Genomic DNA, 27,883 nt, shown 5'->3' on the forward strand with positions numbered 1-27,883 from the left:
AAGAATTTCTTGTGGTGGAAAACATTTGTGTCACACAGCTCTGACACCCAAAACCCCTTCCATAAATGTCCTCAGAAAAAGCTTCATCATAGCAATGATTATGTCTTTTATATAACGTGTTTTTAAACCTGTTAATTAGTAGTCTTAGATTATATACTATAGAAAGTATAACATATTATAATGAGTGAATTAATATAAACCTATCATTTGAATTATAACTGAAACTACTATCAGAGCTGTATTGTTCCAAAAAAAAAAAAAAATTAATAATAATAATTAACCAACACCTTCTGACCAATCAGATTTGAGAATTCAATAGTGTAGTGGTTAAAAAAAACAGTAACATATCCAATAAGCCAGTTGCTCAACTTTCTCTGAATTTCGAGATAATCTCAGCCTGTTTACAACCCAATACCGTCCCAAAAGACAGAAAAAAAACCTCCACATTGTTTTTGTTGTGTGGAAACCTCTTTATTGTAATAGTGTGCGTATTTTAACTTCATCATAGATATCTATCAGCTATGAACAGGACAATGGAATTTGCACTCAATCTGTAAACATTGCTCAGAAACACCAGGCTGATCAGTTTACCTTCTCATGGAAGAACCACCCCAGTTACATAGAACATATTTTTATTATTATTATTATTATTATTATTATTATTATTATTATTATTATTATTATTAGTTTCACCTTTACATACATTGAACACATAATATTACAGTAGACAGCCTACATTTAAAATACTTTACATTCACGTTTCATTATAAAGAATCTGATAAATACAAGATTAGATATATTTAACAAAAGAATATATTTATATATAGGAATATATTTATTAATTAATATATCTGGACACCACAACTGTGGCTTGATCCCAACCAGTTACCATGTTTACAGTGTAATATATATTGGAATGCATTTCCACTCTAATAAATATAGAAAATACAAGAAGGATTTTGCCACTTCCAACACTTTTTGTTTTTCCAAGTGAATTATAAGGAAGTAGGTGGTTTTTTTTTTCTTAAACTACTGATGCAACACAAATTTTACCTGAGAGAAATTCTCAACAAATTAGTAACCCCAAATCACACACACGCATGCTCACTCACTCTCTCTCTCTCTCCGTCTCTCTCTCTCAGGAGAGACTGTGATGTGGGCATGAGAGTTGTACGTGTGTAACACAAGAAATAGAAGTTTGTATACAGTTACATTTATGGCATTTGGCAGATGCCCTTATTCAGGGAGACTTACATGAATCTCATTTATTCAACTAAGTAGTTGAGGGTTATGGGCCTTACTCAGGGTACTGGGATTTGAACTCATAACCTTCAGTAATCCAGCGTCTTAACCACTGAACTACCGCTTCCTTCTGTAATCTTTTCAAGCACAAACAAAACTCTTATTTGTTTATAACAGTTTCCGTCTCTTTTGGCTGTCTTAGAAATAACTATCCTAACCTAAATAATCTATGTTTTATTGGGTAGGCTATTTGATGGTCTTTATTCTCCAAGTCAGGCTAACAGGCTTTCAAGACGAAAGGCTAAAACCACTTTGAGAGATTCCTTTAATAGAACATGTATCCGTGACCCGAGGTTTGTTTTTAAAAGAAAAACTTTAAGCTGTATATAATCTAGTTGGCTCCGGCTCCATTTGGTGTACAACTTACATTTTGATAACATGAGCTTTAGAACAATATTGAACATGACACTTTTTTTTTTAATAGAAATGAATTCTTTTGGCACAGTGCAAATTTAAGGATAAATATCCTTTATTATATAGCCTGACCTAACATTTTGTATTTTATAGCATGAGCTAACATTTTGACATAGAACTCAATCATTGGAGTGATTTTATAAATTTTTTGCAATTACGCATAAGTTCTGGTAACTTTTTAGGGAATCTATGCTATCTAGTTAATTCCTAAAGATAATATGTATCCTTGCCATCATGTCTGTAAAGGTTCCTGTTAATTTGAATGCTTTGGTCAGCGTAAACCCCTATTTGGTCTTATTAAAAGAGGATTAAAAATGTCAGTACGTGACCAGTAGATTCTTGATAAGGCACTGACACAGTGGTGTGTCTCTACAAAGCAAAAATGGTTTCAGGATACACTTGTGAGAATGGTTTTACTGCAGCTATGGGACACAGAAGAATGTGTGGGATCCTTATGCTGTTAAAGCCTAACAATTGCTGGGAAATGTGTCAGCCTAAAATGAGTGGATAAATGGTTAGAAAAAAATATTAGAGGAAATAACTGTGTGTTAGTTTACTGTTCAGGCCCTCATACACACTCCACCCACACAGACACAGAGGTAAAATACGTGACATACGTGTACGTGTATTTTTAACTTTGGAAAAACGCTAAATGTTCTGCAGGTTGAGATGAAGTATAAAAATAATTAATACAAATAATTAAAAAAAAAAGGTCATAAATATATATATATATATATATATATTTTTTTTTTTTTCAACCTTTGAGGTTTTTGGAGGTGTCATGTTTTAAAAATAATTTTAACAACAAAAACAACAATAATAATAAAAACAAACAAAATACAGACAGAAACACTTTTTCTCTACCAATGAGAAAAAGAGACCCACAGGACAGAAGCAGAGTTGTGCAGACAATAGGGTACGTGGTTGAGACACACAGACGTCATCGCTTTGCTTTGTCCACTTCACTGGAGGCACATTTCTCTCAGGTTCCACACATGGCACATCAGCGGCCTGGGATTTTTGATGGCATTCCAGCGCCAGTGGTCACATCAAATGGCAAGCCAGTGTTTGAGCTGTAAAAGCAGGTGAAGAATAATACTTCAGTAAAATGTTGACCAGATCTGTGGTTATTAAAGAACAGTCAAGCTTCATGTGAAACTCGTTGGTCTAATTAACGTATTAGTCTACAACTGTAATCGTGTGCACTTGAAGAGCTGGAGTTTTAAAGTCCTACTTTAGCATTCAGGGTTTTTTTTTTTTATATTAAAGTACAATGTTCAGTAATTACTATGCAACTACAGTGAAACTGACGAGAAACATACAGGATGTAGTTATGCGAGTGAGGAAAACACAGTATGCCTGGACCTTAATCACGTATAAGTGTTTAAGGGTTTAATCTTATCTATCCATCCATCCATCCATCCATCCATCCATCCATCCATATCACAGGCTACATCTACAGAATTATTCAAATATTATTCAGTTAGTGATGATGCAACCCCAGCTACTATACTGTTATTATATCAACCTCTATGCAGACTGAAATCTACAATGCTGCATGTGCATCATCTAACCTTTTTTTTTTTTTTTTTTTAAAGCTAAAGTTACCAGCCCAAAACTTTCACAGATGATTTCAATAGCATTGCTCTTACTGGATGTGATAAAGCTGACAAAAGAGTCTTTGTGTACTAGAAAGAGGTCAGAGTGATGCCAAGACAAAGATTTTAAAATCTCTGCACAACCAGAAAACTCATTTCAGATGCACACATTTGAAGGATGAATACATGCAAAGGGACTGGCTATTATATTCCCCTTTCCCCTGGCTCTGTGTTTTGCTTTGCTTGCCATCTCCTCAGTAATGAACACTGCTAGCTTTAGTGTTTGGATGGGCTTCATAGTATGGGTGGGTCATATTGCTGTCTGTTAACAATCCATGTATAGTAGAGTGTGGAGAGTGGGCTATATAGAGGTTGTAGTTGAACCCTGGCATTTTCAAATGTTTTCCAAAAATTGCTTGTCCACACTGAAACCTCTGAAAACACATACATACGCAAAAACGTAAGATGCTTTGGCTGGCACCATTTCTGGTCTGAAACATACTTGTTCTCATGTTCAACCGCGAATAGCGATTGCGTGTGAACATTCCATCCCCTTTGGGGAAAAAAAGCCATCTGGAGGTTGTACAAAGCGACATTAATCTTTAACAATGCTATCAAATTGGATAGCAGGCACAACAACTGCAGTACAACATTGTCCACCATCTTGTTTGTTTTGAGTTGAATGGGTCACATGTCTGTGTCACATTGTTTTTGAATATCTCCATTTTCTCAGTCCACACTACAACTTGAAAACACCATTTTCAAATTTTTCCACTTGGGAGAGTGTTTTTGAAAAGCTCAGTGAGGACGGAAGGCCAAACCTAGAGAAATGGATGCGTTTTCTTCTTTATCCAGATTAATGTGGATGTAGCCTTAGTGACTACTTGCCATTTTATATTAAAGTAGTCTTGTTTTTTTTTTTTTTTTTTTCTTTCCCTGATTGGAGGTCATAAACAGACTTTCAGCTAAAAAAATAAAAATAAAAAAAGGTCTTACTTTGAACTGCCTGACGTTTCCCTCTGCCACCAGATGATATTCGTGCTCTGGTGTAATACAGTACGCTATCCTCTGAAATGGAAATCAATGGAAGTATAAATAATGAGCTAGATATTTGGACAGGACTGGAAACAACTGAAACAGAAGGAAGACTAAACATATTACATAACACAAACTAAGATATAAACAATCAAGGATTAGAAAAGAGCTGAGATTATTACATGAATTATCAGACAAAAGGGTACTTTTGAGAACATGTTAGGACACAAGATGTATAGTATAGAGTAACTGTGAAGCTGGTAATATTAAAACAGTGTTAACCTGCTTGAAGGTGCCTGGCACACTGAGGAACTTGTAGATGGCATAGAGTGGTACGAAGATCATAGAGGAAAGGGCAATGCCCCAGCCCACCAAAGTAGCCCAGCTAGGAAAGATGTAGTTTTCATATTCCATAGTGTTGGAAGTGGCAATGCTGGCAATCACCACAACCTACAAAAACAAGGCCATGCTATAAGAGTGTGTCATCCAATCCATTCATCCAGTGGGGTGTGAGTCAGCTGAGACATTAATAATATTGTTATTGCTCCTATTATATTTTGCTACAGGTTCCTGTGCTTATTTCGAACAAAATACCATGAATATCAAGAGCATGTGTGTGTAGATATGAAATATTATAGTAACCTCCTTCATGGCCTGTAAGGGACTTGACTAAGCTTAACAGGTGTCATATTAGACCAAATTTGTTCCTTCGTTCTTTCCTAAAGTTCACAGAGTTGTTACAAACAAAGGAAAGAATCATGCCTTGGTCCAGGTGGAATAATGTTTTACTCAAACTTGGTCATATGCTTCTCATAATCCTGTTTATGGCCGACTTTTAACACAACCATCTGCGTTTGATAAATATGTATTAGCTCCAGAAAGAAACCCTGAACCGAGACATGTCTCTTCAGGATTGGAGGTGATGTATTATTCATTCTTGCTCTGTATGAAATTGTTGAAATGGAGAATATAGTGCAATGTAATCCCTAGCACTAAACCTATTACGCGACACCAAGATCATTAATGTTGATAATGTGACTAGACTGTGATAACTGCTTTAATTTAATTTAGTTTTGCTTCACAAAAGGTCAGAGGCACTTTATACAGTCTCGGGCTCATGCTGCATTGAGCAAGCCAATTGAAAGGGGGGGGGGGGGGGGCTTGAAATACGATAAGGGAGAAACCTTGAAGAGAACAAAAGCTCAGAAGGGGGGCATCTTTCTCTGGAAAGCACTAGGTTTTCCACAAGTTAAGTGTTATGTTAAGAACTGGTTTATTTGTGCCCAGAAACATCACACTCACTGGATAATATAGAGACGTTTAAAAAAGGCATTTTACAGAGGAAATGGTGAAAAAATTTAGTTAAATATGGAATTTAGCTAATAATGTGGATAAAAAGGTTAGTCAAATTCCATAACTCAGTTGACCAGACCAGACTGTACGTTTTGTCTGGTTTAAAGAAAAATATTGTAGCATTCTGTTTACCATGGTTGTTATTTAGAAGAGACATGGCATGATTACAGATTTGAAAAATAGCCATGACGAATGAATTATTTGTGTTAACTTAACTATCCTGTCTTTCAATGAGTGTGTTGCTATGTTAGAGTATAAACATGAGCCTAATTTTCCATCATCATCATCATAATCATCATCGTCATTCCTCACCAGCAGAAAAATAGGACTGACAAACTTCCAGCAAAGCCTCCAGTAGAGTCCTGGCTTGAAGCCCATCATCCGTTCAATGTCTTCACTGAATCTGTCCACCCCTGAGACAGACACACACACACACACACACACACACACACAGTGAGGGAAGACACTGATACATCTTATCAGCCAGCATCTGCATTCTCAGCTTGATCAGAAATCTGACCTTATAAATTATGCAGTGAAATTACAGAATAAGGAAGGAGGTGAGACAATCAAGGCTGAGGAGGCAAAAACGGATGACAAGTCTGTCAGTGATATTGTTAAATGTGAGCAACGCTGTCAAATGTCAGCCCTGTTACATACTGAAATCAATGAAGTGCAAGAAATGTACCATGACTTAGAGTAAAAAGATCTAACAATACTTTAGGTCCTGGCTATGGCTTGGATTCTTAAATGACTTTCTTTCATTCAGACATTCAAGCTACAAGCCTGCCCTGGTTAACCCTGATTGAGGATGTAATGTTAGTGGATTTATTAGGAATTGCGGTTTCTTGTTTTGTCAGACTCATTTGTCAGTTCTTCACCGTTTAGTTTAAGAAAATCTATTGTCCCTACGACATAATCGTATGACTTGATATATATTTCAGAAAAGTCTATTCATTACATAGGAATCGTAGCACATCGTTTGCATTTGTGCTATAAACAAAATATACACTACTATTTTTATCAAGCCATGTTGTGCTTGAAGCTGCATTTCAACAGTTGGAAATTTCCATGATATAACTTCCTTGTCTGAAAATATCATGGTTTCACGGTATCTTGGTATTAATCGACAAATTTAACACAAGCTGGTACCAATAGTTTTTTTATACAAAAGTCTCTTTGCACATGCTTGTATATATTACAACAACAACAAAACAAAGGAAAACAAGATCAAATCTTACTTTCTTAGAAATATTTTTGAGAACGATTTTTCCATAAAATCTCATTGGGCATCATTTATCAAGCTGGATAAGAATTTACTTATGCATAACTCGTTCGTATGAGCAATTTTCATATTGAGGTCGCAGGAAAATCCCATCAATTCATAAAAGCGATTGTATTCTACTCCTGCTCCTGAGTGTGTGCAAATTTACATATAAGAAGTCTAACTAATGTAAATCTCAACGTACTTGACTCCAAATCATATAATTTGCAGGGATTACTGCACTTTCATACAAGGAATATACTGTTAAGTTGCTTTTTTTCCATTATGTTTACAGTATTTAGCAGAAGCCATTATCCAGAGTGACTTACAGAAGTGTTTTGGAGGCTCTATCAAAAACGCATGCTAGGTCAATAGATCAGAGACAAAGAATTAAAAATTTTGTTTTATATCATTGCCATTAATCAAAGAACATTTTTTAAAAAAAAATTAAATCGAGCTAACGCAAACTCATCAATTTAGCCAAATAAAACTATTCATTCAGTTATGACAAGAGAAATGCCACAGTATAAACAAATGATGGGCCGTTTAGCCATGAGCTATAAAAAAATATATATATACACAACAAAGACAAATGTGCATAGCCATAAGCCATAAACATTTGCCATAGCTGATGGAAGATGTAGTGCTCATTTATTATTCTTACTTGTAATATTATACATCATTAAATATTGCAATAGAAGTGAATCAAAATCATTTCCACTTCGACCGTTCAGGCTTTACCTTGATCATTAATTTCAAGTCAAAATAAAGTCTACTTCCGTTTTTCAAGCTTTACCCTGATTGATTGTTTTAGGCTCCCAGTTGTCTATGCAGTTGTGTGGGCGTCACTACCTGCAAATGAGCTGTGTCGGGAATGTGTGTTGCACTTTATGGATGATCAACATACTGTACTTATGTGAGTACAAAGAAAATCAGCCTTTCTGAAATTTTTGTATCTGGTGAAAATTGTTGTTCGGTTTGGCTTATGGAAACAAACACACAACTGTACTAAAATTTATTAAATGAGGCCCATTGTCAATATTTATCACATTGTTGCTATAAGGTCAAAAATAAAGTGTCAATCAGGCAATAAAGATTTAACTAGTGTGGTAGTGTATAGCACTGCTTAACCAAAAATAGACTTTTTTTGGTATAGTTCTGGCGTGTCATGTTCTTTCAAGTGGATGAAAGCTGCCATGTATGATAATCCATCCATTTATCCATTTTCCATACCATTTTTCCTACACAGGGTCGCAAGGAGCCTATCGCAGGAAACTCAGGGCACCAGGTGGGGGACACCCTGGACAGGGGTGCCAACTCATAGCAGGGCACAATTACACACATTCACACCCTATGTACAATTTGGAAATGCCAATCAGCACTATAACGCATGTCTTTTGACTGGGGGAGAAAACTAAAGTACCCAGAGGAAACCCCCCGAAGCACGGGGAGAACATGCCTAGCGCAGTACACACAGGGCCAAGGTGGGATTCAAACCCCCAACCCTTCAGGTGCTAACCACAAAGCCACTGTGCCCCATATGTATTTTAACATAATGTATAATATCCTATAGTCAGTAATGCTTTGTTGAATTTAACCATTTAAACTGACTGGCCTGAATCACTTACCATAGAACCAGGACACTCCTATGGCCTCCACAAGAACACCAAACAAAATGGATGTCCCTGCAGCATAGTGGTCTAATAGGGTGAAGACATAGATCCCTCCCTATGGACAATGATATCAGGAAAGGAAAAAAAAATAGCCAATTATGAAAACTTTTCAAAGAATTAAAACACGTTGAACATGATAAACTATCACATATGTTCTGATATCTGATAAATATTTAATCATTCAAGTCAATGAAATGTCATAATGATTGTTGACCACATATACAAAATAGCATGTGAGCTTTAATACAATGGTTCTCTGTACCCAACAGCCTACAGATCAAATGACCGTTATCTTCGAAATTTATGAGAAAATAGGCTTTTATACAAGCATGCAGGATGGTTATGTGTATATCTTCTGCATTTATTATCCTGCTTTTTCAACAAGGCATGACATAGCTAAGAAAGGAATGCATGTCCAGCTGAGAAGACTGCAGCAATATTATGGGGAAATTTAGACAGGATTGAGGATGTTGTTAATATCAATTTATATATTTTTTTCCATTATGCATGTAATCTCATATAAACTGCTCATTTACACTGCCTCAAAAAGTTACTCTCTCACTATCTCACTTCCTGGGTTATGTAATGAGATGATTCATACTTTTGTAATGCACAATAAGGCAACCAGGAAGGTCCCAAATGCAGTGATGAAGGTGAACAATTTCCTGTTTCTCCTTAGGATCTTGAAATCATCTGAGAGTCCAGTAATGACTGCTTCCATGCCACCCATCTGCACAGAAAGGACACGGACACAGTGTATGGGGAGTGTGTTGTGTGCGAGTGTGTTGTGTGTGATGTTTTTGCTTTGCTAATCTGTTGACGGTTTTTGTTTCAGTTTTATCAGGATTTCCATTATGTGTTCCTGTCAACAAGATTGTTTCCCCACAAGTTTGTTAGTGACATGCTGGTGACAAAACAAGTACTACAGTGTTGCCTACATCATGTTTTGTTCATTATTTTATCACAAAATATTATTTCTTTATTTATTCTTCGTATATAAAGTGGTCTTTCTAAAGGGCAAATTGTGTTCGTCTATATCTTTTTTTTTTTTTTTTTTTTTTTACCCATATATTGTTTGTCTTATCTTTTTTATGTTTGCTTATGTTCACATACTAATTAGCATTTACAGTAAATATGATACACATTTGCTGTATTAATTTGACTTGCAAAGCCTCTCAGAAATCCTGTCAGGTTAGTACATGGTAGCTAGTTAGCTAATTTTAGCAATGAAGATCCTGCACATTTATGAATATGACTAAAAATCCTCTTGGAAATACTGTTAAGTTAGCTCAAGTTAGCTAGTTAGCTAGTACTGACGATACTGTATGGAACATGAATTTTACTAACAAGTTATCTCATTATTCCTGTCAGTTAGCTGGTTGCATAATGCTAACAATAAAGATATGGTACATTTATGAGTCTTACTTCAGGCTAGCTACTCTTAGCTAACTGGTTAGTGGTAGCATTACAATAATAAGCATTTACTGTTTGGTTTTGGCTTATCCTCACAGAAATCCTATTTTGATCCTGCTCATGATAGCTAGCTGGCTAATAACCTCTAAAAATATATATATTAAGGATACAGTACATGAATGGTAATGCCATCCTTCTGTTTATTTCCATATATGGACAGAAAGGCATGCTACCATTCCCATCTTAAAGGCACGCCCACCCAGAAAAGCCCATATATGCACGCTCTGACACACCTACATTTCCACATATAACATCAAAGACAGCCAGCACATTGAAAAAGTGATATTTGCTGATTTGAGATTAAGATTTTATTAATTCCTCAGTAAGATTACTTACAGAGCTGTCAATGCCTAGGGTTAGAAGCATGATGAAGAAGAATATGGCAAAGAAAGTGGAGCCAGGGAGAGTGGAAATGGCCTCCGGGTAGATGATGAACACAAGCCCAGGCCCTGCATTCAAACACATCAGAAATAGATACAGTAGTACAGGCTGATGTACCAAGGAATAACACAACATGCCGAAATAGCCCAATAATTCATAATAAACAAAATATTAGAAGTCAAATTCCAAAAAACACTACTGTAAGTATTCCTTTCAGTGAACTGGTATTCATTACATTCATAGAATTTTGAGTATCAGATTTTCTACTAATATACTAATCTGTTATTCAGCATTATTTTATGATTCAGCATTATAAAGTGATGGAATCAAAGATCCACCAGAATCAATCAAGTCAAAACTAATAATAGAGCTGATAAAGAGATGTGACATACACACCATCTGTGGCCACTTCCTTAATGCTGATGCCATGCTTATCAGCCATGTAGCCCAGCACTGAGAAGATGGCAAACCCTGAGAAGAAACTGGTGATGCAGTTTATGGTGCTGGTCAGGAGGGCGTCCCTGTAAGAGCAGAATGTACCACAGATTAATGACATTTATTCCTGTCTTGGATTATTCCTTTTACCACATTTATAACATATATGACAGTGCTACCACTGTATTTTTGTACTTATTTGGATAAATAATATTTCTTAAAGTTAGGGGTCTGAAGGTGATTGTATTTTTTCCTATCTAGTGGAAGTCTATAAAACCATTCACATGCTTTTAATTAAAATTTGACACACTGATTTAACATCATCCAAAAATTCTTGCCACCAATTTTTGTCTTCTAAACTCTCTAGCACACCAAAACAGTGAAATGTTGGATATACTGTATATTCCTGGTCTTAACTCTGGAATGGTTTGTTACAGGATTATCATTACAATTTCCTATAATACTATAATTATAATAGGCCGGTATCCCAATCCCATAGGTATATTCCTATGCCTGTTCTAGGCATAAACTCCAGTTCTACTGTGATCCTGATGATGGTAAAGTGGTTATTAAAGATGAATGAATGTAATTCTAGAGGTCAAGCCAAGTCAGAATGTGATGACTCCATCCATCCATCTATCCATCCATCTATCGTTTCCAAAATCCATTACACACATCACAAATTCACCCAAATGAAAAGGATAATGTCTTAGCTTCAACTTTTGCCTCTGGTCATTGCACAATGCTTGGATCAGTTAAAACTTGTAAAACTTGAAAACCTGTATTTTTAAAATTTGAGTAGAATCTAATGTAAGACTTACAACTCCTATCTATAATCCCTGCAATAAGTCAATCTGTGTTATCACAAAAACATGGACTCTCACAGACTCACAGAAGTCTCCTAAAACAAATAGTAAATCAAAACTGACATATTTATTGGAATGGTTTCTTGGCTCTGAGTGACATATTGTCATTTAATCCAAAGACAAGAGAGCTTTGCTTCCCCACTAGCATGGAGCCAAGCTATTGTTCATCTAATTGGGGAACATTAGGTTAATGATGAATGGGACCCTGTGTGAGAGCTCATGTTTAACTAGCATGAGCTCAGGATTTTAACACAGCTCAACAAATGACTCCAGAATGTTATTGGAGTGTGGTCCAGTGATTTTTAGTCTTTGTGTCAGAAATGTAGCCAACTTTGTAGCCTGTACTCATAGAAGTACTCTTAGAGTACAAGTGAAAAGAGTATGCACGTGACCAGCTTATTGCAGTGCCCATTGTCAGCTCAGAAGTTAGTGCTTATGATGATATACAACTGATCAGTTGTATAATCTGCAATTTGAATTAAAGAGCTTCTGTAGGGACTACCGAGTGGAGCAACAGAAAAGCGTTTGCCTTAATGTAAATTGGCTTTACTCTCTACCCTGTCAATCACAGCAACCGTAACCAATTGTAGGCATCTGTGAGCTCATGTACAATATGTGGAAAAGAACAGTTAGTGCTTTCCTCTGAAAAGTCACACTGTGACATTACATGAGCAGGAGGTTGAAAATATGCAATGGCTTCACATGTCTCAAAAGAAAACACATGCTAGTCCTAACCCTCTCCACTTGGTAGCTGTCGTGTGATAGGGCAGAGCTAGATAGTCGGTCGGAATTCACAAACGACAAAATTGGGAGGAAAATGAGGTAAAATTCCCCCGAAAAAGGCATGAGCTTTTGCATCAAATGTAAATTAGCACTCCTGATATATGGAACCAGTGGATTTAGACATTATATAGGTATATTTTCATTTGCTTTCATGGAGTTGCAAGAAAATCTATGAACCCTGACCCTGCCCTGTAAAGCCATAGGAAATTGTACTTTGCTACTATATTAATTTTACTTGAAAAAGAATCCAATTTCATAGGTAAAACTATATAAATTCATATAAATGAAGTTGATAAGGGTACAAATGTTAATCCCATTCCTGAACCTAGTCTTAACATTTGTCATGCAAATTGTTAAACAATTGTGACAACTTGTTTAATTTTTAGGGATATGTTTCTACCATCAGTTTCATTGAATATAAGTATTTAATATTGTTTGATGTACTTGATGTAGTTTGTAATGTAGAAACAGCATAGTCCCTCAATTCAGAACATTTCTCTATTAAAAAAAGGGCTTTGTCAAGACACATGGACCTAGTAGCGAGACACAAACTCTTATCAGTAAGGTTTAAGGCTTCCTCTATCTGACACGTCTTTTGGACAGTGACATAAACCAGAGTTGACATTAGCCTGGTAAGGGCATAAATTTGCCACTGGCAACAGCTCTTATTCAATTAAGCAACAGCTCCCAGGAGAAAGATGGAGATAGCCATCATTTCCCTGAACCAATGTCTATTTAATGACACAGAAAGAAGGGAATGAAATGCACAGAGCTGCACTGTCCATGATATAGTGCTGGTGATTGGGGCCATGATAGTCAAACCCAAAAGATCAAATCAATGACTGTCTTACCTATAGCAGTTGTTGTCAAATTTATTGTAGCTGGCAAAGGCAATAAGCACACCAAAACCAGCTCCAAGAGAGTAGAAAATCTGAGTGGCAGCTTCAATCCAAACCTGCAACAAGACACAATGCATATAGATAACACTGCACATGACAGTACTGTACATTTATCAGAATATTATAGTTAGTCCCAAGGATAATACATCATGTTATAAGGATATGCCATAATGTTAATAGATGTAAATAATATTCCAATTGATGATACAGTAAATTGATAAGATGATAGTTAGTTCCAAGTTCATTTAAGCTGAAGTTAATCAGAGGCTCACTTGAGGATTGTTGAGCTTATTGAGGTCAATGTGGAGGTATGCACGGATTCCGTTCATAGCACCAGGTAGTGTGATGCCACGGATCAGCAGCACCACAAGTACAATATAGGGCATGGTGGCAGTGATGTACACCACCTACACATGAGATAAAAATCAAGTTAAAAAAATAAATCACATTCAAAAATGTTCTACAAAATGTTGCATCTCTCTTTCGGAATGCATTTACATTACATTACATTAATATATTCCCTTTACATTACATTAATATATGCCAGTAATATATTCCCTGCCTCCAACCATGTTCATATCTTCTTAACAGCTTTAGAATCCTCTTTCATGCATAAATCCTTTCATGCATAAATTATTATAAACCATATCCAGATTATTAGATGATTTCATTAATCAAAAATGGCATGCAAAAATAATTACTCATAACAAAAAAAAGTTAGTAATATTTAAAAGTAGTATTAAAAGTAGTTAGTAAAAGTAAAATGTATTTAGAAAAAATTCTGTTCAAGTTCTCATGCTTCTGAAACGAGCCTTTTGAACTACCATGAGCATCGGTGGTTTCTTTTTCTTATTGCTTGTTTTAAAAATAAATACTAGCATTCATTGCATTGGCACCAGGATATGATCCATGAACAAATTTGCAGAGAATCTTTGGAATAAATAATATGCAAAACAACGTAATATAATCAGCATAGTGTATAGTGTGATATATTGTATTTTAATTTTAAAAATACACTCAAGCTATTTAGTACCTTTCCAGAGGACTTTACGCCCTTCCACAGGCTGAAGTAGAGAATAAAGATGACCACCACAAGGCAAAGGGACAGCTCCCAGCGAGGTTCTTTCAGGTCATCTATGCCTTGACTCTCATGGAGGCGCAGTACTTCTCGTCTAAGCAAGGAACACATTCCTGTATTTTAATAAGTCCGGCAAATTTAAGAAGGAAATTCATATGAACAATTAATAAGTAATGTGTTGATTCAGAAAAACAAACTACATTAAGAGTTTATCAAGAAGCCTGTGATTCATATAGAAATAATTTTCTCCGAAATTAAAATACGACACAATGATTGATTGTCTTCAAAAGGGTTGGGATTAATTACTGCAAAACTGTAAAGTATAACAATCAATCACAGGTGTTTACGCTGTAACTCAACTTTATTGAAGGTGGCAGAAGTCACAAAGCGTTCAGGAATGTCTCATTCGCTGCCCATCAGAACAACAACTCATACATCCAGAACAGACCAATCTCATAACCATCACTGGGTTAATCAGAGGACTGCAGGAGAACGTTCTGTCCTGACAAAGACTATTCATCAATTTAAGTTCAAACAACCATGCATTTCACTGCTTTCAGGAACTCAATGAGAACTGATCAGAATTGAGAAGGACTGCAGCCTGTCAGAAGATCTCAACAAAGACTGTTGTGTGAGTTGGTCACAGGGCTTGTGAAGATATTATGTACATCCAAACGCTACACTGAGATCATTTAATTTGTTTATAAAAAAATAAAAATTCGTGAAACGTGGAAAACTGGTGGAAAAAGGGTGGAAAATTGGTGAATAGCTAGAAATTACTTATAAATTACTAAAAATTATTATTAGATGTGGATAAATTCATTAGCTCACCCACCGGAGATGTAAAAGTTGCTGCTCATTTGCTGTTTCGGAATTTGATGTCATGTGTCTGAATTTGCTGTTTGTTTCCAAATTTGCTCTAATGGTTTTTTTTTTTTTCTGAATTTGCTGTAATGTTTCCGAGTTTGCTATCGTGCTTCTGACTTTACTGTGATGCTTCTCTGAATGTTCTTCTGTGTTTCCAAATTTGCTGATATGTTTTTAGTTTGCTGTGATTTCTGATTTGCAGTTGTGGTTTTGGTTTGTTAATATGTTTTGCACTTACAGGCTATAGTCAGTTATATCTTCAGTTCTTTCAGTTAAACATACACACCCCTGTGGGACTTTTCTCTTCCGTTAGGTCTTATTCGCACTCTGTGGGTTTCCAAAGGTTTCAGGAATTTATGGCTGCATAAATATGAAAAGATGAAAAGTACCACCCATATATGGGGCCTCACCTTAGAAGAGATAAATATTATTCATGCCGTATTTTCTGTTTCTGGGTGTCAGAGCAAAAATATTATCTCCACACATGCTGACAAAAGGCAATCATGATCCAGATTCCCAGAAGTTCCAAGGGAAAAGAATTTAAGCCCATTGTTCTTAAATGCTAAACAAACCCCTATAGGAACCTACTGTTTTGTGCTTTTCCTTCCGAAATAAAAACTCTCATGAAGAAGTTATTGTTTCCTTTTTATTTTGTTTAATTCCTTTTCATTTTACACTACTGTTGGGGGGGGACTATTGTGAGTAGGTCTAGATTTAATACTAGATTTAATACAACTTGTACGATTTCCTTATATTCTTTTTGCCATTTAAAGTGATGCGCAAATAGTTGTCTCTGTGAAACATGGGAAAATATTACTTTTATAATCTTAAACAGATCTCATCTGTCTCTACTAAACTTTCCACAGGCAAGGTTTAAAACTCTAACCTCCTGCCTCCAATCTGAATTGACAGCTTTCTTTTACAGCAGAGTCAAATGGTCTGAGTTCACCTTAAAAATATAAGTGTCAAATAATATTTCATAAATGATTCTTGCTGGTCCGAAGTTTGTGTGTTGAGTCATTTTCTACAACAGCGTGGATGCAAGATAAAATGCACATAAGAATATTCACAAATGTGAGAATTCTACAGGTTTTCAGGGATTTGTGTACCTAACAGCATTAGGAATTTAACAAAATTTGAATATTCTCCTATTGTATTCTGTATTCTCCTTAAGTAGGAACTTGTCAAGACTTCACTGTTTTCTTTCTTAAAGATAAAGAGCACCTGCTAAAGTGGACAAGTTCAGTTTATACTGTATGTAGATGCTATAATGTCTAATATAAGTGGTAATAAATCACTAACACATGGACGTTCCACAAGAAGTTAAATTTACATCTAATTATGATTACATTTTTTGTCTAATTTTAGTATGCCATTATTGAACAGAAAAAAAAAATTATAAAGTGTGGGCAAGTTGCAATCATATAAGCAGAATAAATCACTTGAATATAAATAAACAATTATTGCCATGCATTACTTCCCTGTAAATAAAGTCCCTATTCATTACTCAGAACTTATGAACCTACTTACTGGTGAAGACAACACACAATGCTTAGGAGTCTGCACTAACTGAGTTGCCATATGTCATAACTCAGTCTAAGAGATTACAACATTTGGTAAGGACTTAGGAGTAAACGCTTTGGAGTTTGGAGTAAACTACTAAAATAAATGCCGTCATCATTTAACAGATAGTGTGGACAGGATATTTACATATTTAATTTCACATTAGAAATTTCCAGACAGCTATACAATTTTCTCAGGCAAGTATCTTTATTAATATGTAAGGAATGACACGTGGTCCGTCTTAAACCAGTGATTTGCCAACACTGTTTTTAACTGTTTATAGTTACGTTTAATGTTATCGAACGTCCACGAGACATGTTAGTTCCTGTTAGTGTTGACGTTGTAAACAGTGATTCACTGGAAAATGGAGCGTCTGCCATACAAGCCCCTGTGTATGAGCTGTTACTATAGAAACACTAACGTATCAAAACAATCAAATTAATATAATCCTATGGTTTCACAGCTAAAGTTCCAGATACAATTTTGGACAAATCTTTAGCACTTCTGCTTTTTAGGATAATGTGAGCAATACTTAGTGATATAATTGAACACGGGCCTGCAATGCTCAGACAGTTTAGAAGGAGAAGACATTATTTTACTACTGTTGCTCTTTTGTTTCATTTGGAAGAACACCACTTATGCCCAAGACAAAACCATGTTTCAAACAGTCATTGAATATTTGAAGGAAAAAAAAAAAAAAAAAAACCCTCACATGAATTAGTCATTCAGCATTTCATTTCTCCAATATCCAGACAGGCTACTGAGCCTGATAAGCCATTATTTAAAGAAACTCCATGTAACATCTATTCTAAAATGAGAAAAAAAGTCTTTTCTCATTATCAACTAAAATTAGATTTTCAATGGAGAATCCTTACTGACTAAATTATTTTCAAGACTAGGTTTAATCTGTCTCTAGAAGAATTTTTTGACAACTACTATTACTTCCTGCCCACCAGAGACAGAGATTGACTGGCAAAACAAAGCACTGAAATGAAATGTGGGTGGTAAACTGGCTGATGAAAATTCTTCTCCTTGACAATGTCACACGTTCTTTTCACTAGAAGTCATAATTGATTGCTTGCTGTAGATAGACATTCGATAGTGGTGACATGTGACATAAATAAATCGGTGAACAACTTCCTTCATTTTGGGGTTGCCAGGGCTATCTATTGTTTTCTTTTCCTTTAAGTGTGCTATATGGTGTCTTGGAAAGTGCATATCAAATTAATTAAGAGTTTTCAAATTTAACAGAGCTGAAGAATAAAGTCAGATTATGTCCGTCAGTGCACATTGCTTTCTTTCTGTGTAATTGTTGATCACAAGTCCTCCTAAGAGGGTCCATTCATTTAATATCCAGTGTGTAAGATCATGGTTCTCAAAGTAGGGTCGAGGGATACCCAGTGTTCTGTGAAGCATAGCCAGTGGATCTGCGTTTTATATTACAGTTGTGAAAAAAAATCTATTATCGAAGCTATATTATTTATTCTTATAGTTCTTATATTAACATATTAGACTGGTTGGTCACTTGAGTGGGTGTAATCCAAACCTTACTCACTCACTTTCAGTAACGGCTATATCCTGGTCAGGGTCGCAGTGGATCCGGAGCCTATCCCAAGAACACTATACATGAGGTGGGAATGCACCCTGGCTGGTATTCCAGTTTATCACAGGGCACCATGTATATACATTCACACCAAAAGATCAATTTTCTTAGCCAGTTCACCCACTGGCATGTTTTTGGGAGGTAGTAGGAAACCGAAGAACCCAGAGTAAACTCACATGGACACAGGAAGAACTTGAACAGAAACTCCACACAGACAGTAACAAACTCGGGATCAAACCAGGGACCCATTTAATTAATGAGCATTTAATATTTAAATTGTTGGATTATGTTCATTAAATAAAGCTGTGCTGAGGAGGTTCATAGATTTTTTTTCCCCCTAATTCCATTAATTTCCATGATTCCCCCCCCCCCCCCCCCCCCATTAAGGGGGTCTGGTGTAAGAAAAGAACTGGTCTAAGATTGGTGCTGAATACTAATGAGACTAATCATAGTGTCCTGTAGTTGTGTTTTTTTTTTTAAGACTCATGGTTAGTACTGGCCAATGACAGCATCATTATGAAAGAGACTACAAGGAGAAAGGTAGACATGTAAGACACAATAGAGAAAGAGAAACATAAGAGATGAAAAAGGAAAAATAATAGCGCCAGGGAGAAATTAAAGATCAAGGAGGTACAGTATGCCAACACTAAACTTGAGACATTTGCTTCAAAGGGGAAGTTTTTTTTTATTGCCAGCGAGTTCAGGGTGGTATAATCAGCTTAAAAGCCCAGAGTTTATCTCTTGTGCCATTCACTACCTTTCACGTGTATTATTAAACAGCTTTATGGTGAGTCTTTTGAATTTCACTTTAACAAAGACATCAAACACCACCTTTCCCTGTTTAGATAAATCTATATTTATCAGGGGGAAGACTTCTGCCCAATTCTTTAAGTTTTTCCACATAATTCTCACATGGAGGAATGCTTTTGCAAGTAGAAACTCTGTACTTTCTTTAATTATTACACTCTCTGTCTGCATGAAATTCCTCTGGGTTATCCAGTTGCCTTCCACCTTACAAAAACATGCCAATAGATAGTAGCAACTCTAAAGTAATGTGTGAATGAGTGTCTCCTGTGATGGACTGAAATCCCAACCATGGTATATCCCAATGTTCCAGGATAGGTTTGGATTCCCAGTGACCCTGACCAACAGCTGCTGTTAATGAAGCAGTTATTGAAAATGAATGAATGACTAAATGAATGAATAGATAAATGTAATCATCCTCTCTGAAAGATATGCTGTGGTTCCAGCAATGATTTGCACATCAGCTTAAATATTGACATTTTTTCCAATTTCTCTGCAGAACCCTTATAAAGAACCAAGTCCAAGTTAATGTACATACATTACATACTGTACATACCTTAAATACTTTTCCTCCAAAACATGCTCATTAAAACACACTCAGTCAGACATCACTATAAATAAAGAACACTACTATTCGTCTAGTCTGGGTGAACTAAAATAAAGCTCTTACTCATTTTCCACAGAAAACCACAATTTCCAAAAGTAAGCAAAACATAGCACAGATGCCCCAGCGTCCTGAATATGAAGAATTCAAATTGTCTGGATTATGACTGGACATCTGTAATGTTTTTTTTTCACTGCACACAATCCTCACTTTATAATCAGGCAGCTTTATGAATCACCGTTTGGAAATGGAAAACCTCTTTGTTTAAACCGCCGGGCTTCAGAAGCAGACTTTCAGGAACTTTCTTCTAGGGTTTGGCTTAAATCTGTTTCTCCTAATTTATAAAATATAAATATAAAGTTCAAAATGTGCTAATTATAACGAGACCCACTGGCAAAAAAAAAAATAAAAAATTGCAAAACCAAGAATAGAATATAAAATGTACTATTTACCCAAACCCTATATATAAATAATATACTTATGAGCAGGTGATCAATGTCAATGCAAAATAAGTCCTTGCTAAATCAAACTAATCACAATGATTAAATATTAATCCCTAAAAAAAAAACATTTTTCAATGGATCTTCATTAAACCACATTTATTCAATTTCAGATCCAGCAATTTGGTCCCATAATGACACACCACTGGATTAATAATTATGAGGTTTATTTGAAAGAAACCTCCAAAAACATTCTGAAAGCCTTGCACATTATTCTTCTTGCTCGACACAAATTTTCCGTACCAAGTTTCACGCCACATACAACGCAGAAGATGGTTGGAATGCAAACTGCTCTACTTTCAAACAGCCATCCGATGCTTGTCCGCCCCACTGCTTTCGGCTAGACCGAATCAATTATGGCACCTTCCACGCTCTACTACTGTTAACGATTAACGCCTGAAACCATTCAACACATCCCATCTGCAGTAGGATCCGATTCAAAACATGTTTTTTTTTTCTCCAGCTAGTCCTACTTAATCTAAAGAAACAGATCGTAAGCTGCCGACAGATGCTTTGTGGACGTGCTGCTAAGACAGAAAACCAGTGGAGGCAAAGAGATGGAAAATAAAATGCTGAATTAAAATGGAGTGGAAGCTTTGGTGCCATGATAGGATGCACTGACTGACTAGGGGAACATGATACTATAGAAGTAGTTCATTTAGATTATGGAAAGCATTAGAGAAAAACCTATTTATTATAGCAGCCATGAAAACACGATTAATACACAGCCCAGTCTCATGAAAAAAATGTAAGGTATAATAAACGCCAAACCCTCTAACTCTACTCCTCGCTCTGAACTTAACCATTCATCATTTTTTATAATGAGAGTTGGCACATACTTTTTAAAAAAAAAAAAAAAAAAAAAAAAAAAAAAAAAAAAAAAAGTGTAGTCATGACATACAGTACTATGTGTTTAGATTGACCTGTACAATAAATCTGAAAAACTGCATGCCATGTCCTATTTAAGTTAACACTGTTAATGGAGACTCAGAGTACATTCACTTAAACTATCCAGAGTGGAAAAATGAAGTGAAAAGACACTGTTGTCCTCAAAAAAAAAAAAAATTTGGCCCAGCAACTCAATGAAGCAATGCTACAAAACAAATCCTAAGTACACACAAAATATAAGATTTGACATTAGGAATGATTCAACTCACTCGTAGAACTCAGCAGCAGGCGTTCGCTTGTACTTGGCGTAGGTAGCATTAGCCAGGAGAGAGATGTTTTTGATGAGCTTGGGGTCTTTGCACATGTTGCTGTTCCATGTGTTGTTACAGTGCTGCCAGGGCAGATCACTCGTGAATGAGGAGAACAGATAGTACAGAGACCATGCTATAATGACGTTGTAGTAGAAGCCCACATACAAAGCTATGATGATCACGGTATAACCGACACCTGCGGATAGATGGGACAGATGATTTAGTATATTCTTTAAAAAAAATAAAATAAAAAAAAAACCTTCTTTTAACATTTGTAGTTAAATCTTCCAATAGTGTGTTTAGATCATGTTGGAATTGTGGGAATTACAAGGTGATGGCTCTGGGAACACAGAGTTGTTTCTATGGACGCTCACCTGGTGCTTTAACATCTTTTATACAGAAAGACAAAACTATGCTGTTTATTTATTAGCTAATACTACAAAATAATAGGGAGGTATCTAATATTACACTCCTAACTGCGTTAACTGTGGAAGTCATTGCTTCTGGTCATGTTTGTTTAGAACAAAAAACGCAACATCCAGTCAAAGTGTTCAGAGAAGACCCCAGCTGGTAATTACGAGTTGAACAAAGCCTTTTGACTTTTAAAAAGATGGCAGCTCTTAATTACAGTACCATAATTCCGACATGACATGAACGTGTAATTAGCTTTCTATAGGGTTTTTATTCGAAAGCATCTCTGGATGAGAAACCGTCTGCTCAGGGATTCTACGTAAAATCTCTAAGGGTTTCCCCTGAAAGAAAAACCAAAGCCTGGTGTTTATGTCAGTGAAGGCTTTCAATCTCGAAAGTTGAGAGCTAATAGTAGCAAATCTAATAGTAGTTTGAAGCATGGACAAACGGTGTTTCTACTACATCTTTCTACTACATCCAGATGTGTACCATATTAAAGGAAAAATAGAAGAGTAAGGTTCTGGGCCACAGTGAGACACCAGAACAGCATCAGCATGTGCTTTGGCATCGATTCTACAAAGCTCAGAAACTGTACTGGAGGGATGAATACAGTTCTTCCAGAAGATATTCCCTCAGTTGGTGTTTTAATGATAGTTGTATAGAGAGCTGTCTAACATGCCACTTGAAAATCTCCCATAGGTGTCCAATTTGAGTTGAGATCTAGTGACTGTGAAGGCCATAGCATGTAATATACGTAATTTTCATCCACGTCAAACTATTTAGTGAGATCTTGTGCCCTGTCGATGGGGGTGGAGTCATCCTGGAAGAGACCAAGCCCATCAGGATGGAAATAAATACATGCTCCATATTGTTTTTCCTTTAATTTGTCACGTGTTTAATAAATCCTCAGGAACACCTACAGTTACCATTTCAGTAATGAACGTGCATTTGCTTTGAAATAAAGGATTGTGAATACAATTACTGTTATACGGACGCATGCCAGAACTCTGCAATTAATTAAGCACATTAAAAATAAAGTACACAATTAATTAAGCATAATAAAGCTACACATTTCATTTGATCATTGAAACAGATACTACAGACTATGAGATGATCAAGCTGAGTGTCTGTGTAAAGAGATAATAAATGAAAGAGAGATTTTAAAAACGCACCTTTGAAAACAGGGCAGATCTTCCACACAGTGGCTGCCCCTTCTCTGTTATACTGCCCCAAAGCCAGCTCCATGTAAAACAGCGGCATTCCCGCGATGAACAGGAACATGGTGTACGGGATCAGAAAGGCTCCTGAAGAAAGGATTTGCATGAGTGTTATCATTCTAGAAACATAAAGAAGAAACAGTAAAAGAAACTGAGAGGATTGTCTACAGGGGTACTACACTAAAACGTGACAAATTGTTATGTGGTGAAATTCATAAACAGTTATCTATAATGTATCTAAAACCAAGGCATGATCAGTGATCACACTGTACACTGACAGTAAAGCAATAAAATCCTTTTGTGTGTCACGTCTTTATATCTTTATATATTATAACCTTGTTTTGTATTGTACAACTCTAATTTCAATATAGATCTAGTTGATAGCACTAGTTGATATGGGATATTGGATAATCTTTGATATTTTCTGATCAAACTCTGTATGCTCATCTGCATATGATGGGATGGCAGCCATAGTGCTCCAGAGCGCCCTCAACACTCCAGCTAGTGGCGGAGAGGAGAGAGTAATGTACCCAATTCATAGATGGGGATTATTAAGGGCCATGATAAAGAAGGACCGATGGGGAAATTTTGCCAGAAACACCGGTGTTCCTGATTCGGTGCTACTGATGTGGGATCTGTTAATACATATCTTCCTTGTTTTATGGAGGCTTGCAGAAAAACTTTCACAACTTGATAAACTAACCTAAATAAACAGAAAAAAAAGTCACTGCAGAAAAGATACTACTGCCTTATAATTACACAGCAACACTTGTACTGCTTCTTTAACAAACAGCATGGATTAGGACTATCTGTATTCTGTGTTGCTTTCCCATCAGTAAATCTGAAAGCAGGAGGAGCTTCTCTGGAGGTTACTGGGTGGTGATGTGATAAGCATAGTTAGTAAAACACTGCTCCAATTTCACAATAATGATTTGAAATGAAACCAGGCTTATCTCCGTTGATGTTAAGGGTATGTGTGGTGCTAATGTGCTTCTCTTGAATAGTATTAATTAAGCCTGAGACACAGCTTGTATTAATAACACCACACAAAGATAATACTTTAATGCTGAGTGAAAAAGAGGCACATTCACTTAATGATTGAACATTCTCTGAAACAAAACCCAATCTTTTAGGGGGGGAAACAAAACAACAACAACAACAACAACAACAACAACAACAACAACAACAACAAGCACAAACCTTACCGGATAAAAAAAATAAAATAAAGTGGCTCAAACAAAGTGAATAGGAAGTTATGTGGGATTTGTCCCAACTGGAAGACTGCAGATTTTATTTGGCCCACGGAGTAGAGAAGTGGTTAAGTATATAAAACCTGAATCTGAATCATTGAATTGTTGTTAAAGTTATTTAAATGTCTGCCCTCTTAAATCTGCCAAAGAACATCTGTGAAGAGTGAGAAACTACACTAGCCTACATTTTGATTTTCGTGTCGTTAGAGAAGCAATTCCAGCCAGAGACATTAATCCGGATGTCTATGTGACTGATCAATCGATGGTCTGCACCATTTTATTTAGCTCTACTAATGTGTCTAGGCTTGATTTGCATTGTACCTGGGCAAGAAGGGTAACCTTATTGTGTAAGAGTACTTAACCACTTTATTGATTGGTAGTGGAGGATTATGGGTAATTTGCTGAGTGGAGCTACACCACACCATCCAGTGGAAAAGCTGTTTAATGCGCTTTAAAATAAGTACAAAAATAACCTGCTTTGAATAGATTGTGTCCTGCGAGTTAATTTCATTGATAGAACAATTCAACTGCATAAAACATAAAAACTCACACATCTCTCTGGACTTCTGATCAGAAGGTCAGGAGTTCAAATCCCAGCACTGCCAAGCTGCCACTGTTAACTGTAACCCTTAACCTTAACCCTCAACTGCTCGCTTGTATAAATGAGATAATTGTAAGACTCCCTGGATAAGGGCGTCTGCCAAATGCTGCTGTAATGTAAAATGGCACATCTGTACTGTGTGGAACGATTACAAGTTAAAAAGGCTACAAACTAAACATCTAATAGAATAACAAACACTAAAGGTACACTGAAATCTTGTTTACTACAACTTCATTTGGTCACATGCTCTAATCAACACAACACTTTCTCCTCTCTTGCTGAACCATTAGAAAAAATAAATAAATCTTTTGCATGCTTAATCCAGCCCTGGAAATCTGAAACCGATAAGTGCAGGAAACCATCATGGGGTCATTAATAAACCCTCTGGGCATTACTTTTGACGCATTTCTTACGTCTTAGTTCCACATTAGGGCACTCATTAAAAAGGCCTTTTTTTCCACCTTCAGAGTCTTGCTCAACTCCTCCAAATGCTGAACACAAAGGATGCTAAAACCTTGGTCCATGCTTTTATCACCACTCGTTGTGACTACTGCAGTTCCCTTTGCATTGGCGCTCCAAATAAAACCATACTACAACACTTTGATATACACAAAATTCCTCATCTATGATACAAAATCTGCTCACATCACTCCTATACTCTGTCCATCACTTTCAGTCTGCATCCAGTGCAAAGTCCTTTATTTCTGTGCTCTTCTATCCCTCCATCAATGTTCGTACTTGCAGGTCCTGGGCTCCTCGTTGTCCCTATGAGTTTAAGTTTGTCCACTATAAGCTGCAGGTCTTTTAGGGTCTTAGCACCTAAACATTGTGCCACGCTACTTCAATCTCTAACACTCAGGAGGGTTTTTTATTTTATTTTATTTATTTATTTATTTTTTTTTAATCTTATCTGTTAAAAGATACCTGAAAATTTCTCTCAACACTTATGTCTTCCTCTTCTAGTTTGTTTTTCTTCATCATGTAAATTCTATGTCATGTTGTGAAGCAACCATAGGTTTGAGAAAGATGCTATATAAATGTAGTAGTAGTAGTAGTAGTAGTATCTATTACTATGACATTTCATGCTAATAACTCTTTGTATCTAAAATCATCTATCCATCCATCCATTTTTCGTACTACTTATCCTACACAGGGTCGTAGGGGGGAGCCTGGAGCCTATCCAAGGGAACTCTGGGAACAAGGCGGAGGACACCCTGGACAGGGTGCCAACCAATCACAAGGCACAATCGCACACACATTCACATACTGCGGACAATTTGGAAATGCCAATCAGCCTACAACGCATGTCTTTGGACAGGTGATGGAAACCGGAGTACCCGGAGAAAACCCTTGAAACACGCCGAGAACATGCAAACTCCAAGGCGAGATTCGAACCCCAAACCCTGGAGGTGGAACCACTAACCACTAAGCTATACCATGCCCCCATCTAATATTATTATATATTAGAAAGGTTTTGATTATAGTTGAATGCAGTATTTGTTTATAACTCAATTTTTTTGAACTCATAATCTGCATAAATGTTAGAGGTCATGTGATTAATGTGTGCAAGAAATTTTTTTTTTTTTTTTGGGGGGGGGGGGGGGGGGGGGGGTTGCATTCCACATACTTTTTATTGTTAGTTTGTACCATGCATCAGGTTTCTTTTCGAGTACTCACCTCCGCCGTTTTTATAGCACAGATAAGGGAACCTCCACACGTTGGCCAGGTCCACGGCGAAGCCGATGACAGAGAGGAGGAAGTCCAGTTTCTTGCCCCAAGTCTCGCGCTCCGGCATATCGGTGCACGTGCTCGTGCGGGAGCTCGTGTACTGCAAACCGTTGTGCTCTTTGACCAGGATGAGCTCCACATCCTTCTTCTCCACGGCGTACGGTTTGAGAGGGGCCACCGACGCCAGCTTGTGCTCGGGCATCACCTGCACGTTCATGATGACCTCTGATGTGCACGCGGTCCCTGGAGAAAGGCGGGACAGGTGACCGGCGCTCGAGTCGGCACTGGCGATGATGATGATGCTGGAGAGGAGGGTGATAAGGACGAGTTTATGGTCTTGGCTAGCCTGCTCCTCTGCTTCATCAGCTGTAGAAGAGAGACAGAGGAAAGGATGATTGGAAACAAAGTTACTGAACTGATAACGCACGAGAGTGCTTGTTTTTAAATCGACCTTCAAGATATAGAAGTTACACAGTAACACATTTTTTCGAGTTAAAATGAAAGCTTAGTGGTTAGAAAAAGCAAATGTTTAAACATAACTAACATCTATGTCCACACACACACACTACAGATGTTAATTATTTGATGGCGCGTTAACACAGTCAATTCTCGCGCGTACCGCTGTACAGGAGCTATTTACACTAATCCACGCCTTACAGATGAACTGTTCTGGTATGAATCAAGGCGCTGTTAAACTAAAGATAACTTCCATCGGTCGAGTACAGCACTTAAGGTCGAGTTTAAAGTCCGTACTTGTGAGACGGAGCTTGTGGTTCCATGCCCGGCTGCTCGTGCGCTCCGGACGCGAATGAGAAGCTGCTGCCCATCCTCACAGGAGCTAGAAGTGTCCCCTCCCTTAGAGTACAGGACTATTTAAATTGGCATCCTCCTATTTTTCCACGTGATATTTTATATCTCAGCGCAATGAGTTAATAAATCGTCATTGAAAATATGACAAACAATTGATTTTTTTTTCACATTC

The 27,883-nt window shown here is 36.8% G+C and overlaps 1 protein-coding gene across 2 annotated transcripts; it reads right to left on the minus strand.

The window, feature by feature from the left end:
* Positions 1 to 438: 438 nt before the first annotated feature.
* slc6a2 (solute carrier family 6 member 2) lies at positions 439 to 27,764 on the minus strand. 2 transcript variants are annotated; one of them, XM_017458688.3, is made up of 15 exons: positions 27,655 to 27,764; positions 26,851 to 27,267; positions 23,278 to 23,409; positions 21,653 to 21,890; positions 14,510 to 14,648; positions 13,749 to 13,883; positions 13,429 to 13,532; positions 10,890 to 11,014; positions 10,449 to 10,561; positions 9,241 to 9,369; positions 8,595 to 8,694; positions 6,015 to 6,115; positions 4,632 to 4,799; positions 4,311 to 4,382; positions 439 to 2,789 (listed from the first exon to the last, which is right to left on the minus strand). In XM_017458688.3, exons 2-15 carry the CDS (start codon positions 27,116 to 27,118, stop codon positions 2,766 to 2,768), a joined length of 1,848 nt encoding a protein of 615 aa, XP_017314177.1. In that variant the 5' UTR covers positions 27,119 to 27,267; positions 27,655 to 27,764; the 3' UTR covers positions 439 to 2,765. The 2 variants fall into 2 exon arrangements, with proteins under 2 accessions (XP_017314177.1, XP_017314178.1); XM_017458689.3 differs by lacking the exon at positions 27,655 to 27,764 and adding an exon at positions 27,521 to 27,644.
* Between the last annotated feature and the right edge of the window lie 119 nt (positions 27,765 to 27,883).

The sequence above is a fragment of the Ictalurus punctatus genome, chromosome 27, assembly GCF_001660625.3.
Source record: "Ictalurus punctatus breed USDA103 chromosome 27, Coco_2.0, whole genome shotgun sequence".
Taxonomy (NCBI): domain Eukaryota; kingdom Metazoa; phylum Chordata; class Actinopteri; order Siluriformes; family Ictaluridae; genus Ictalurus; species Ictalurus punctatus.

Bases quoted from the DNA above. Each gene is read 5' to 3' on its own strand.
- slc6a2 (XM_017458688.3), bottom strand. From the start codon at position 27,118: ATGAACGTGCAGGTGATGCCCGAGCACAAGCTGGCGTCGGTGGCCCCT. The intron at 23,410-26,850 runs GTGAGTACTCGA...TCCTTTCTTCAG, and splicing joins GTGCTATAAAAACGGCGGAG to GAGCCTTTCTGATCCCGTAC. The intron at 4,383-4,631 runs GTTAACACTGTT...TTTCCATTTCAG, and splicing joins TGCCAGGCACCTTCAAGCAG to AGGATAGCGTACTGTATTAC.